At 47.1% G+C, this 12,302-nt stretch overlaps 1 protein-coding gene across 1 annotated transcript in view; it reads left to right on the top strand.

Annotated features, from left to right (window-relative positions):
• LOC103197064 (transformation/transcription domain associated protein) overlaps positions 1–12,302 on the top strand; it is a 135,490-nt gene that overhangs the window by 44,539 nt on the left and 78,649 nt on the right. Inside the window, exons 22-29 of the mRNA XM_042781235.1 lie at positions 890–1,089; positions 3,085–3,302; positions 3,417–3,614; positions 4,765–5,025; positions 5,873–6,034; positions 9,715–9,811; positions 11,011–11,132; positions 11,444–11,614. Coding sequence (XP_042637169.1) covers positions 890–1,089; positions 3,085–3,302; positions 3,417–3,614; positions 4,765–5,025; positions 5,873–6,034; positions 9,715–9,811; positions 11,011–11,132; positions 11,444–11,614 — 1,429 coding nt within the window. The remainder of the gene's footprint in view (positions 1–889; positions 1,090–3,084; positions 3,303–3,416; positions 3,615–4,764; positions 5,026–5,872; positions 6,035–9,714; positions 9,812–11,010; positions 11,133–11,443; positions 11,615–12,302) is intronic.

Genomic DNA, 12,302 nt, shown 5'->3' with positions numbered 1-12,302 from the left:
CTGCCTCTTGCTCCTGGCCCACTGAAGCTAGAGGCATCTCTCCACTCAGATAGCTGCTGGCTGCTGAGGCTAACAAGCCCAAGATCAACAAAATGGCACAGTTCCAGTGTTACCAAACCACACGGCAGGCCATTAATTCAAGTCCATTGTAAGTCCCCAGGTTGGCAGAGCCATGGCAGGCTGCTGAAGAACAACACGGCTACATGCAGGGTCCAAGTATGCCATAGGTTAGAGACCATTCCCAAACCTTCTTATATGCAGGAAGCAGACCACATCCCAAAGGCAGCTACTCAGCTGCTTGTGGTAGATCCCACCATGGAGTTGACTGCCAGTCTCCTCATGGGGAATAACTCCCACCAGCTGCCTAGCCACTCACCCAGGCCCAGCCAAGTTGACACACGACTTGAACTACCACATCTGTCAATGGGGGGATGGGTTAGAAAAGGGACATTTAAAAAGATAAGGTGTTGGAGAAGTGAGTAGGTAACATTGAGCAGAATCACGAAGCCACTTGTCGTTGAGACAGCTGACTCACAGTGACTCCATGTGTGTTAGGGTAGAACTTTGCTCTGTGGGTTTTTCAGTGACATTGGCGAGGCACCCCTGGGTGGACTTGAACCTGCTGCCCTTCCGTTAGCAGCCAGGCAGCACCCGGGGCCTCCAGTCTCATATACTCACTGGTGGTAAATGCCTGATCACTTCCCTCCATGGTCCCATGTGAGTATGTGCTTTCCCTGTGACTCTTCAGTGTATACCACAGTTGGACCACCTTTTACATGATAGCTTTTTTTATGCCTATTGGATGAGAGACAAACGGGCAGGTTGAAAATTAAAAAACAATAAAGTCCTGGTTCCAGGTTATAACTGTGGGCTATGGTTGGCCTTTCAGCTTTACAGAAAAGACAATTCCCAGTGTCATCATATCCCATCGGTACAAGGCACAGGACACCCCGGCTCGTAAGACCTTTGAGCAGGCTCTCACTGGGGCCTTCATGTCTGCTGTCATTAAAGACCTCCGGCCCAGTGCCCTGCCATTTGTGGCCAGCTTGATCCGTCACTATACCATGGTGGCAGTCGCCCAGCAGTGCGGTGAGTGAGGGGACTGTTGGGCAGAGTTGGTGGTCATGTGACTTCTTTGGGTTGGTCATTAAGTGGTGTTGCTCAGAGAAGCCAAGTTTAGCTGATTTATTTTTGCTTTCATTTTCTGATTTTCCATTTGACACACTGAGAAAGATATTTGGTGTTTCAGTGGTAGGCAGTGTATGATTTTCAAGCTTTGTAAAATACATGTTTTTGTGATAAAAAGGGCCTGAATACCTTCTTGGCCATACTGCATGTCAGACAAGCGGCGTGCGTGTGGCTGCCCCGTTGCCGAGCTTCCTGCGTGGTGTGTTTCTCTGGGCTCTGTTTCCCGGCCGTGGCTCTGTGGCTAGCTCCTCGTGGCCCCCCGTGTGTTTCTGCTCCTGGGCAGTCACTCATGCTGTTTGCCCGCCCAGCATGGCTCCTCGCCTGTGCTAATGATGTCCTCCAGCTCCACCGTGCAGGGCTAGTTTTGTTCACTTTTTTATTTCCAACCCATAGCACACTGATACTCTTATAAAAGACAAGAAAAAGTGTCCTGACTGCCATTTCTTACCTAAGTTTCTGAACACATGGTCTCAGTTTTTATATCTCTTTCCAGACCAGTAATGACCAGTTAGCAGGCAGGAGCAGGTCTGCAGACCCCCTGGGGTGGCTCTGCTCTCATTGCTTGCGTCTGCAGGTCAGTGTTTTCTTGAGTCCTGCAGAACAAAGAGCTTCTATTCTTTGTCCTTCAGGGCCTGAACAGTCAACATTGTCCTGTTCAACACCTAGATTATTCCTCAGGGTTCTTTGTGTTAACAGTGTCTTTCCTCAGGGTTTCTCTGTTGACAGTCTTTCTTCAGGGTTCTCTCTGTTGACACTGTTTTCTTCAGAGTCTTTCTGTAGTAACACTGTCTGTCCACTGTCTGTCTTCAGGGTTAACACTGTCTTTCCTTAGGGTTTCTGTGTTAATACTGTCTTTCCTTAGGGTTTTCTCTGTTGACACTGTATTTTCTCAGGGTTTCTCTGTGGTAACACCGTCTTTCCTCAGGGTTCTCTCTGTTGATTTCCTCAGAATTTCTGTGTGGACATGGTCTTAGGGTCTTTTCTTTGTCAACACTGTCTTTCCTCAGGTTCTCTCTGTTGACACTGTCTTTCTTCAGGGTTTCTGTGTGTTAACAGTGTCTTTCCTCAGGGCTTTCTGTGTTAATACTGTCTTTCCTCAGGGTCTTTTTGGTAGCACTGTCTTTCCTCTGGGTCTTTGTGTGGTACCATTGTCTTTCCTCAGGATTTCTGTGTTGACATAGTCTTTCCTCAGGGTTCTCTCTGTTGACACTGTCTTCCCACTGTCTTTCTTCAAAGTTTCTGTGGGTTAACGGTGTCTTTCCTCAGGGCTTTCTCTGTTGACACTGTCTTTCCACAGGGTTAGCTTTGTTGACACTGTCTTTCCTCAGGATTCTCTGTGTTAACACTGCCTTTCCTTAGGGTTCTCTGTGTAAACACTGTCTCTCCTCAGGATTCTGTGTGTTAACACCATCTTTCTAGCCAAACTGTAAGCTGGTCTGCATCTTGCCAGGGCTGGGTCCCTATGAGGTATTAATTATGAGCTGTGGCACATTCGCTTTGCATTGTTGCATGTGAGTCAGGAGCGCCTGGCGTGTTGCCTAGAGTCATCCCTACTTTGTGCCTTTGAGCCTCTTAAAGGATGTTTTCTTGAAGGTAGCTTCAATGGTTTTCATTTTAAACTAGTGTATTTTGAGTTACTATTGAGAAAATCAGAAAATACTATGACTATACCATGTGTAATGGGAAGTAGTCATAAAAACCTGCCGCAGTACAAGTCAGATCCCTTCGTTGACAAGTAATTGCAGTGTAACTGCGATGGGTGGGAAGCAACAGGCTTGGCTGTTACTGTATCCCTAACTTCAACACCACGATGCGATCGTTTTTGGAATTTGAGGGCCAGGACTATTGGTGTAAGTGAGGGCTGCTTTCTCTCATTGTCTCTGCTTCCCTCTCCAGGCCCCTTCTTGCTACCTTGCTACCAGGTGGGCAGCCAGCCCAGCACAGCCATGTTCCACAGTGAGGAAAGCGGCTCTAAAGGCATGGACCCTTTGGTTCTTATTGATGCCATCGCTATTTGTATGGCATATGAAGAAAAGGAACTTTGCAAGATTGGGGAGGTGGCCCTGGCGGTAATATTTGATGTGGCAAGCATCATCCTAGGCTCCAAGGAGAGGGTAAGGGACGACTTAGGTGTCTCCTCATGCTTGGTGCCTGAGGGTGGTCATTTTGGAAGCCGTGTTGCAGGAGCTGCGTTCACATGTGGTGCTTTGTGGTGTGTTTTCCTCCAGGCGTGCCAGCTGCCCCTCTTTTCCTACATCGTGGAGCGCCTGTGTGCCTGTTGTTACGAGCAGGCCTGGTATGCGAAGCTGGGCGGTGTGGTGTCCATCAAGTTCCTCATGGAGCGGCTGCCACTCACGTGGGTTCTTCAGAACCAGCAGACGTTCCTCAAAGCACTCCTCTTTGTCATGATGGACTTGACTGGAGAGGTGGGTGACGGGGTGGTGCGGGTCATGTCGGAGCATTGTGTCAGTACCCAGCCTTAGAGCACTAGGGTATTCTGTGAGGAAAACCCAGCTGATTGAAGGAAATGCACAGGTTAACTAGTTTCTGCTACTGGTCACCAGCTTGGTTTAATGTTTATTTCCTAAAAGTGAACTATTAGGAAATAATCTTTGCTTTAAGATAATCAAAACCCAAAACCAAACCCACTACCATTATGTCTCTTCTGACTCATAGCGACCCTATGGGACAGAGTAGAACTGTCCCAGAGTGTTTCCAAGGCTGTAAATCTTTACAGAAGTAGATTGCCTCATCTTTCTCCCATGGAGCGGCTGGTGGGTTCACACCACTGACCATTTGGTTAGCAGTCGAATGCTTTAACCACTGTGCTACCAGAGCTCCTTTAAGATAATTCAAGGACTCTTTTTTTCCATGCCCCAGACCTAAATATGCTCTTTGCTAGAAGCTCATTTGCCTGGAGAATAGTTTGTATGAGGCCATTCTGCAAATCTGCTCTCCTGGCTGCTTAGTAACTTGTTCGGTTTCGTTACTGTGTCTGTAAGGGCTGCTGCTGCACAGTGTGGCCATGAAGGTGCCACAGAATCTGACTGTACCAGTCACAGCCTTATGTACCTGTATGCAGATAAACACTGGACAAGTATAACGTGTCGGGCACTGCCAGCTTAGCTGCTTGCTGCAAATAAGGCTCATGTTTAAACCAGTTGCTGTCACATTGGTTTCAGCTTTTGGTGACCCCATGTGTGTTAGTAGGGTATGCTTCCTGGGGTTTTGACTGGCTGAGTTTTTGGAAGCAAATCTCCAGGCCTTTGGAGGTGCCTCTGGGTGGACTCAGTTTTCTAACCCATCAGTTAGTAGCCAAGCCATTTGCACCTCCTGTGGACACCAAGGGTCATGTTTAGACCCATGTTTTTGGTTGTGAATAATGAGCTGGTATTTTCCATAAGAAAGTGATTTAGTTACTCAAGTATAGAGTGGGTATCACAAAGGTTTCTTGTTAATCTGCTGGTGTGAGGAACACAGACCTGGTTGCCAGCGTTCATAGCAGGCCAGTGTGCAGGAGATGGGTGTAGTGGGTTGTGTGGAGCACCTGCCATCCTAAAGTTCCTGACTTGGCAGGTTTCCAACGGTGCTGTTGCCATGGCGAAGACAACCCTGGAGCAGCTTCTGATGAGGTGTGCCACACCTTTAAAAGACGAGGAAAGAGCCGAAGAGATCCTGTCAGCTCAGGAGAAGTCCTTCCACCATGTGACACACGATTTGGTTCGAGAAGTCACCTCTCCAAACTCCACTGTGAGAAAACAGGCGATGCATTCACTCCAGGTGTTGGCCCAGGTCACTGGAAAGAGTGTGACGGTAATAATGGAGCCCCATAAAGAGGTGAGATTTCTGTCATCTGAACCAGGACAATGTGAACAATTTTTTTTTTTTTAAATTGTACTTTGTGAAAATGCATATAACAACATGTGTTATAACCACTTGTAAGTATGTAACAGAGGGACGTTAGTTACACTCAGCCACAGTTGTTCTGGTTTGTTTCTGAACCTTTCATCATGGCAGACAGATACATAGGGCCTCACCTTCCCCACTCCAGGTGACGGTTGATAAACATGTATCTGGCTGCTCTCACTCAGCATCGTGTTTTCACTGTTAATCCGTGTTGTATGTCACAGCAGGTATCAGAACGTCATTTCCTGTATGGCTGAATAATGCTGTATTGTATCGAACATAATTTTTGGAATTTTTCCCTTAACATTTGAGCTGTAGATGGCCTCAGGTTAAGATTGTGTACCCACATGACAAAGTATGTTCTTTTTGACCTGACACGTGCAGCTAGTGACAGACTTAGATTTACAGCTGTATCGGTGACTGAAGGGAGAATAGGACAGAAGGCTGGCTTCCTGGCTCTGTAGTTGTTTTCTTCTGTTGTTGTTTTGAGAAAGGTTACTCTGGAGCCTTAGAGACTGTACCTGGGGCCTGTCCGTGACCCATGTTGGGTGCCATCGAGTCGACTCTGTCTCAGCTACCCCATGGGGCAGAGTAGAACTGCCCTCTGGGGTTTCCTAAGCTGCAGTCTCGACAAGGGCAGATCGCCTTGGCTTTCTCCGTGGAGCTGCTTCTGGTTCATACTGAGTGCTTAACTGCTGTGCCACTAGGGCTAGTGTTGTACGGATTGGTACTTGCCTTTCACGGGGCAGCCTGTGAGGGACATATCCTCCTTCTCCAGGTCCTCCAGGACATGGTCCCACCTAAGAAGCACCTGCTCCGACACCAGCCTGCCAATGCACAGATCGGCCTGATGGAGGGCAACACGTTCTGCACCACGTTGCAGCCCCGGCTCTTCACGATGGACCTGAATGTGGTGGAGCATAAGGTGTTCTACACAGAGGTAGGGGGGTGGGGGTGCAGAGCGGTGTGCATGGTGATGGCTTGTGTCTGGTGACCTGCCTGTGTTTGTGAAGACTGGGCAGGCCACCTTCAGGGAAGGCATGGGCAGTGACCACAGGTAACAGTCAGCCTGCTCCTTGAGCAGGTACGGTGCATCCTGGCATTGGCAACTGAGAAGCAGCACAGTGTTGGTGTTTTCTAAGCCCTTAGAACTTGTTATGCCTCAATGGGGACTTTGGTCTTTAGGCCCTTAAAATTGTATTTCAGAAATCAGATTCTGTCTGCTTGAATCTCTCTTGTGGCAGCTGGTGCCATAGCGTGTCCCAGTATGTCAGATTTTTTCATCACTTAAATGGTCCCTACACTGTTGAAAATATCCAAAACCCAACCCACTGCCATTGAGTCAACTCACAGCGCCCCTAGGGGACAGAGAAGAACTGCCCCATAGAGTTTCCAAGGCTGTCATCTTTATGGAAGCAGGCTCCTCATCTTTTCTCCTGTGGAGCGGCTGGGGGTTCAAACTGCCAGCCTTTGTTAGCTGCTGAATGCGTCAGCCGCTGTCCCCCCAGAGTGCCAGTGTTGAGAAAGTCAGTTGAACCCCCTTCGTCAGCTTTGATGGCACCTGAAGTAGACTCAGCATGTTGTTTGTTCTCATTTTGAGGATGAGGAAACTGAGGCTTAGGATTGTTACGTATCTAATGCCACAGAGCAGGTGAACTGAAGATTTTAGACTGCTACTGTAAAGCCTGGATCCTACATCGCACCCTCCTGCTGGGTCCCTGACCACCACCCCCTCCCTCTGGGCTCTCATTTGTTCAGCAGGTGTGACTTCACCGCATGTAGCGGGCACAAGCAGATGGTATTTCATAAACACTTGTCACCATAAACATGGTGTTGGTGGATTCCACTGTGGGGTGACACTGAACAGTGACAAATTAAACTGTAGAGATAGATGCATTGTAAACACCGATTTTTTTTTTTTTTTTTTTTAATTGTGATTTGGGTGAAGATTTACACAGCAAATTCACTTTCCATACAGCAGTTCACATATACTTTGTCTCATGTCATTGACCATAGTTTATCACAATGCAGCAGCTCCCCTCCCACTTCCTCCCCATAGTTAGCTCTTCCCTGTGTCCATCCCTCCATGGACTGCTGTCCCCTGAGCTGTCTCCCTGTGCATAAGCAGCCTTTCTTTCTCCCATGATTGTTCTCTCCAAGGAGAGTATCTACTTGAGGTAAATGTTCAACTCATATGCCTGTCTTTGTTTGGCTGGAAACCACAGGTGTGGGTTCAATTCCAGACCTGAAGGGCAATTAGGGGCCATAGTCTCAATGGTTCCACCAGGCTCTATCCGACCAGTAAACCTGGTCACCCCCCCCCTTTTTTTTTCCCTCCAGATGTAAACACTGATTCTTAACGTGCAAAATGGTCTGGTGATCAGGTTCACTTTGAAGTTTTGACCGGAGTCAGTCATTGTTGGAGGTATTGTTGGGGTAAATGGAGGCAAAACTCCTAGGGAAACAATACTTTATGGTCTATGCCAAGTCTAAACTTCCAGTTATGAAAAATTCACCTCTTGAGTTTTGAATCCCATGTCTGGCTTGGGCACATGGAGCCGCAGTGCCTTGCAGAGGAGTTACCGTGCATAAGGATAAGGCGTGGTGGACGGTCCAGGGGAGCCATTGGGATTGGAAGACAGCATCCCTTTGGCTGTGCCACAGACGCATGTGTTACAACTTTCATGGAGATTCCTTACTGAACTCGAGATCAGAACCTCTTGTGTTGAGTGATAAATCCAAGGACAAGAAGCCGGCTTTCCAAGCGTATCAGAAACGTTTGGGGAGCTTTTAAAATACACAGACTTGGATCCTGCCCCTAGAGAATTGGTTCAGTCAGTGTGGGGTCACACCCAGGAATCTCCTGTGTAAAAGCTTCCTGGCTAATCCTGCAGTGTGGCCATGTTTGGTAACTGTGGCTATTGAGTGCAGTGACCTCTGTGCATAGCTTTCTAGGGATGGCAGTTGGACCTTGACAGAGAACAACCTAGATGCCCAGTAACTGAGAATTGATTAAATAATGGTGCAGCCAGGCAGTAGCACATGTGCAACTTTCCCCACAGTGGTGACCATCAGGAAATGGGCAAAAGTCATCAGTGGGGCTCCGGGTGGCGCTGAGAGAAGTGATTACCAGGCATGTCAGGGCTCCAGAGTGCCCTCAGGAACCCAAGCTCCTGACTTTCTCGTTCGCCAGCTTCAAGATGTGGCTTTAGTCTTCATGCATGGAAAATGGCCCCTTTATAACTTGCATGAGGTCGGATTCTGTTAAACAGGAAGACGGGGTGGTGGATACCAGAAGGCCACTCTCAGACTGTGCCAGTTAGGAGCAGTAGTTCATAGAAAGTCTTACAAACGAGTTTTCATGATAAAGTGATCAACCTCAGTGCAGGTCACTGTGACGAGCAGGCGTCTCACCTCAGACGTGCAGAATAAACACTTGGTAATGGGTGTTCTAAGTAGTGTAGAGAGCTAGGTCTTCGCCTCAACTCATGGGAGGGTAAATTAGGAGAACTTTTTTGTAAGATAACTTGGAACTCTGGTATAACCCCTTCCTCCAAAAAAAGAAAAAGGAAAGCTTTATTCCAGAAATTTGACTTCTGAGAATTTACTCTCCAGATGTCATTGCATGGGTCAAGTACAAGTATCTGTTGTAGAGTTGTTGGAGCAACAAAACAGGGATTGTCCTCATTTCCATCAGTGGAGGTGGCTGATTCACAGTGTGTGAGTACAGTGGGACTCTGCCCAGCCATTGAAGGATGGGGCGGTGTCTCTGGACGGTGAGGGCTTGCTGAGATGGGTTGCTGAACACGAGCCACGTTTTCTGGTTCTAAAGAATGGTGGTGGAGCACACACATGGAGCTCATATGTGAGGAGAGCCTTGTTGAAGGACATACTTCAGCATACTTCAAGGAACTGGTAACGGGGTGGCCTCTGGGCAGTGGAGTAGGACAAGTGGCCTGCTCTTGACACGATGTCCTTTTCTGCTATTTTCAATCTTTGCCAGGTAGGAATCTGTAATGGAGAAAAAAACAGTGGTAAATGGCTACATGCTTCTCTTGGGGTATAAATGAAGAGAACAGAATAATAATAATAGACCAACATCACATGTGATACTTTAGATATTAGGTATATGTTGGTATGTGGCCACCAGGCTCTCTTGAATTGTAGCGTTCACTCCCCGTGACTTTCAACCTCTTCTCTGCTTTTCTCTACTTGAAAAAATACCACACTGCTGCTCCTGGACACGAACCCTCAACGCGCGTTTCTCCAGCACTAACACTGGGCAGCAGCGTAGCACAAGGAGAAAGCGGGCCTGCGTCCTTGTATTTGCAGTAGGAAAATCGTGATGGTATCATGGGTGTGAACACACACACGTGCCTCTGTCTCACTGATGACTGAAGGACACTCAGTCACATGCTGCTATTGATACTCTGTAGGGTTTGCATTTAACATGTCGTTTGTTTGAAAACACTTTATTCCCTGTTGGTTTTCTTATAGAAAATTGTTAGTTGTGTTGAGGTGTGTATGGAAGACTGCCCTGTTCTGTCATTTGTAGGGTGCTTATTCTGTCTCCTGAGTAATGAGTGGGCTTAATGGATTGGTTTCGTCTTTACTCTGCAGCTGTTGAATCTGTGTGAGGCCGAAGATTCAGCGTTAACAAAGCTACCCTGCTACAAAAGCCTGCCCTCCCTTGTGCCCTTACGAATTGCAGCATTAAGTAAGTTAATACGAATCTGAAACAAATGAGAGGGTATAAAGCTGCATGTTTTTGGTGTTGTCTTTAATTTTCCTGGCTCTTTGTGGTTTTTTTAAGGTATAATCACAAAAATCTATATGCTTATCAAACTGCCTGAGAAGTCAGTGGGCCATATACATTGTGGGATTTGAATCATTTTCTCACTCTCTCCTAAACCCTGGTTTGACTCTACAGTGAACTCTTCCCTTTGATAGCAGGGTTCTCTGATGAGTCGGCCATTCTGGTTTATGAGACTTGTCACACCAGGCGTAGGCTGTCATTTGCATCAGAATTAGATTATTAGTGAGGTGCCCTACAGCCGGCTGTCCATGGTTCAGAAAGCACTCAGAAATCCTGCAGTCTTTGGTTTGCGTTAGAAACAACCGTTATTGGTGTTGAGCATGGGAATTGGACGTTCTGGGAAATGTATTACGTAGGTGCTCACTGACCAGATGCATGGGAAATGGTCCTTTTTTGGGGGTAAGTAAATACTCGACAAACATTTTTAGTTGACTTTGGTTCTTGCTTTGTTTTTTTGGGGGGGATACACTCTAAAATATTGCCTGGATTCTCCTTGAAGTCGAGAGTTGAAGAGCAGACCGTAATACCTAGCTTGAGAATGGGGCTGGGGGTGTTGAAGATGGCAAGCCTGTTGGGACGTACCAAGGGGGTGTTCTCACTCCCTTTGGGGTGTGTGCCTCTCATGTCTCGTTCCTGTTAGCTAGTATGGGCACTACTTTTGCTAGAATGTTCTCAATGTATAGGATGAAGGTGTGACTCCTTTTCCTGAAAATATTTGTATTTTAACGACTTAAGACCTTTAACTCTCCTGACTGGACCTGGTCATGAGAGCAGCCAGACTGTGCACGTCTCACTGCGGCCATGCCCTCTGGGCATTCAGCTGCATCAGCCTGCAGCTGGCCTGCTCTTATGCTGGGGTGCAGGCCCTGTGTTGGGGGGTCCTGCTCCTTCTCCACTCTGCAGCCCGAGGCTCCTGGTGAAGGGTTGCTGGGGGATGTGACTCCGTCTCAGAGAAGATGGAACTGAACGCTGTGGGTTGTTTTCTTTCTCTGGGCTGGACACTGGGCAAGAAGTTCCGTGATTCACACTTTTGTCTTCAGAGAAGGAGATTGTCCGTTTTCAGGTTAACAGTGAAATCATGTTGATTTTTCTTTGCAAAGATGCGCTTGCTGCCTGCAATTACCTTCCTCAGTCCAGAGAAAAGATCATTGCCGCCCTCTTCAAAGCCCTGAATTCCACCAACAGTGAGCTGCAGGAGGCGGGTGAAGGCTGCATGAGGAAGGTGAGCGATGTGCACGTGTGTGCTGGAGTCTGCCGGAAGGACTCCTCCTGTGGACCTTGAGTCTGTACTCCTAGGAGCTGGTTCACTTGTTCACTACACATGAGAGCATAGTAATGGCTTTACCTGTTTCTCAGTCACATGGAACCTTTTAAACTTTTCAGTGGTAAAGATAGATCTTCTCTATTGATCATCATAAACTTCTGCAGTCTCTGTTTTCCCAGGGGAAAAAACCTTGCTGCCAGGGTTGACTGTGAACTCTCCTGTGTTGTAAAGCGTTTGCTGTTCCTTTTGTGACCTTTCTTTGTTGGTAGTTTCTGGAAGGTGCCACGATAGAAGTCGACCAGATCCACACGCACATGAGGCCTTTGCTGATGATGCTGGGAGATTACCGGAGCCTGACGCTGAACGTCGTCAACCGGCTGACTTCGGTTACCAGGCTCTTCCCAAATTCCTTTAATGATAAATTTTGTGATCAGATGATGGTAAGCCAAATGCATTCAAACATATTCCATAAGATACTTTAAAAAATGAATTTAAATTACTGTTTGAGTAAATAATGCAGTCATATGGTTTGAAGCCCAAATGGTATAAAAGGGTGCAGGCTATGAAATGTCTCCTTCCCATCCCTGTCCCCCCGCTGCCCAATTCTCCTTGGACATAGCCAGTGTTGATGGTTTCTTGTGTCTTCTCCTAGAGATGTTGTACATGCGCAGTAGGAACTGTATCTCTTCTTTTTCCCCATAAAAGGAAGCAACATGTATACACAGTTGTTGGTTTTTTCACATTGCATCCTGGAGCTCTTACTTAGCCATTCCACATTGATGGACTTAGCTTGTTTCAGTGGCTTACTTAGCCATTCCACGTTGATGGACTTAGTTTGTTCAGCGGCTTGCCGTTATAGCCAGTGATCCATGAGAAGCCCCATCATGACTGTCTCTGTGCCGTAAATCTCTGGAGGCTTCTGGGTCAAAGGAACATGTGCCTTTCTTCATTCTTGAAACCGCTGTCAAATTGTCCTCTCAGGAGTCTTTCCCAGTCTGCACTTTGTTCCACAAGACAGATGTGTGCCTCTGTCCTTACATTCTTTTTTTTTTTTTTTAGGATTTGGGTGAAGATTTACAGAGTAAATTCACTTTTCATACAGCAGTTCACATATACTTTGTCTCATGT

Source organism: Orycteropus afer, unplaced genomic scaffold (assembly GCF_000298275.1).
Source record: "Orycteropus afer afer isolate SDZICR_OR568_19922 unplaced genomic scaffold, OryAfe1.0 scaffold00006, whole genome shotgun sequence".
NCBI lineage: Eukaryota > Metazoa > Chordata > Mammalia > Tubulidentata > Orycteropodidae > Orycteropus > Orycteropus afer.
The sequence above is the reverse complement of the archived record's forward strand: the minus strand, read 5'-3'. Positions and strand labels throughout refer to the sequence as shown.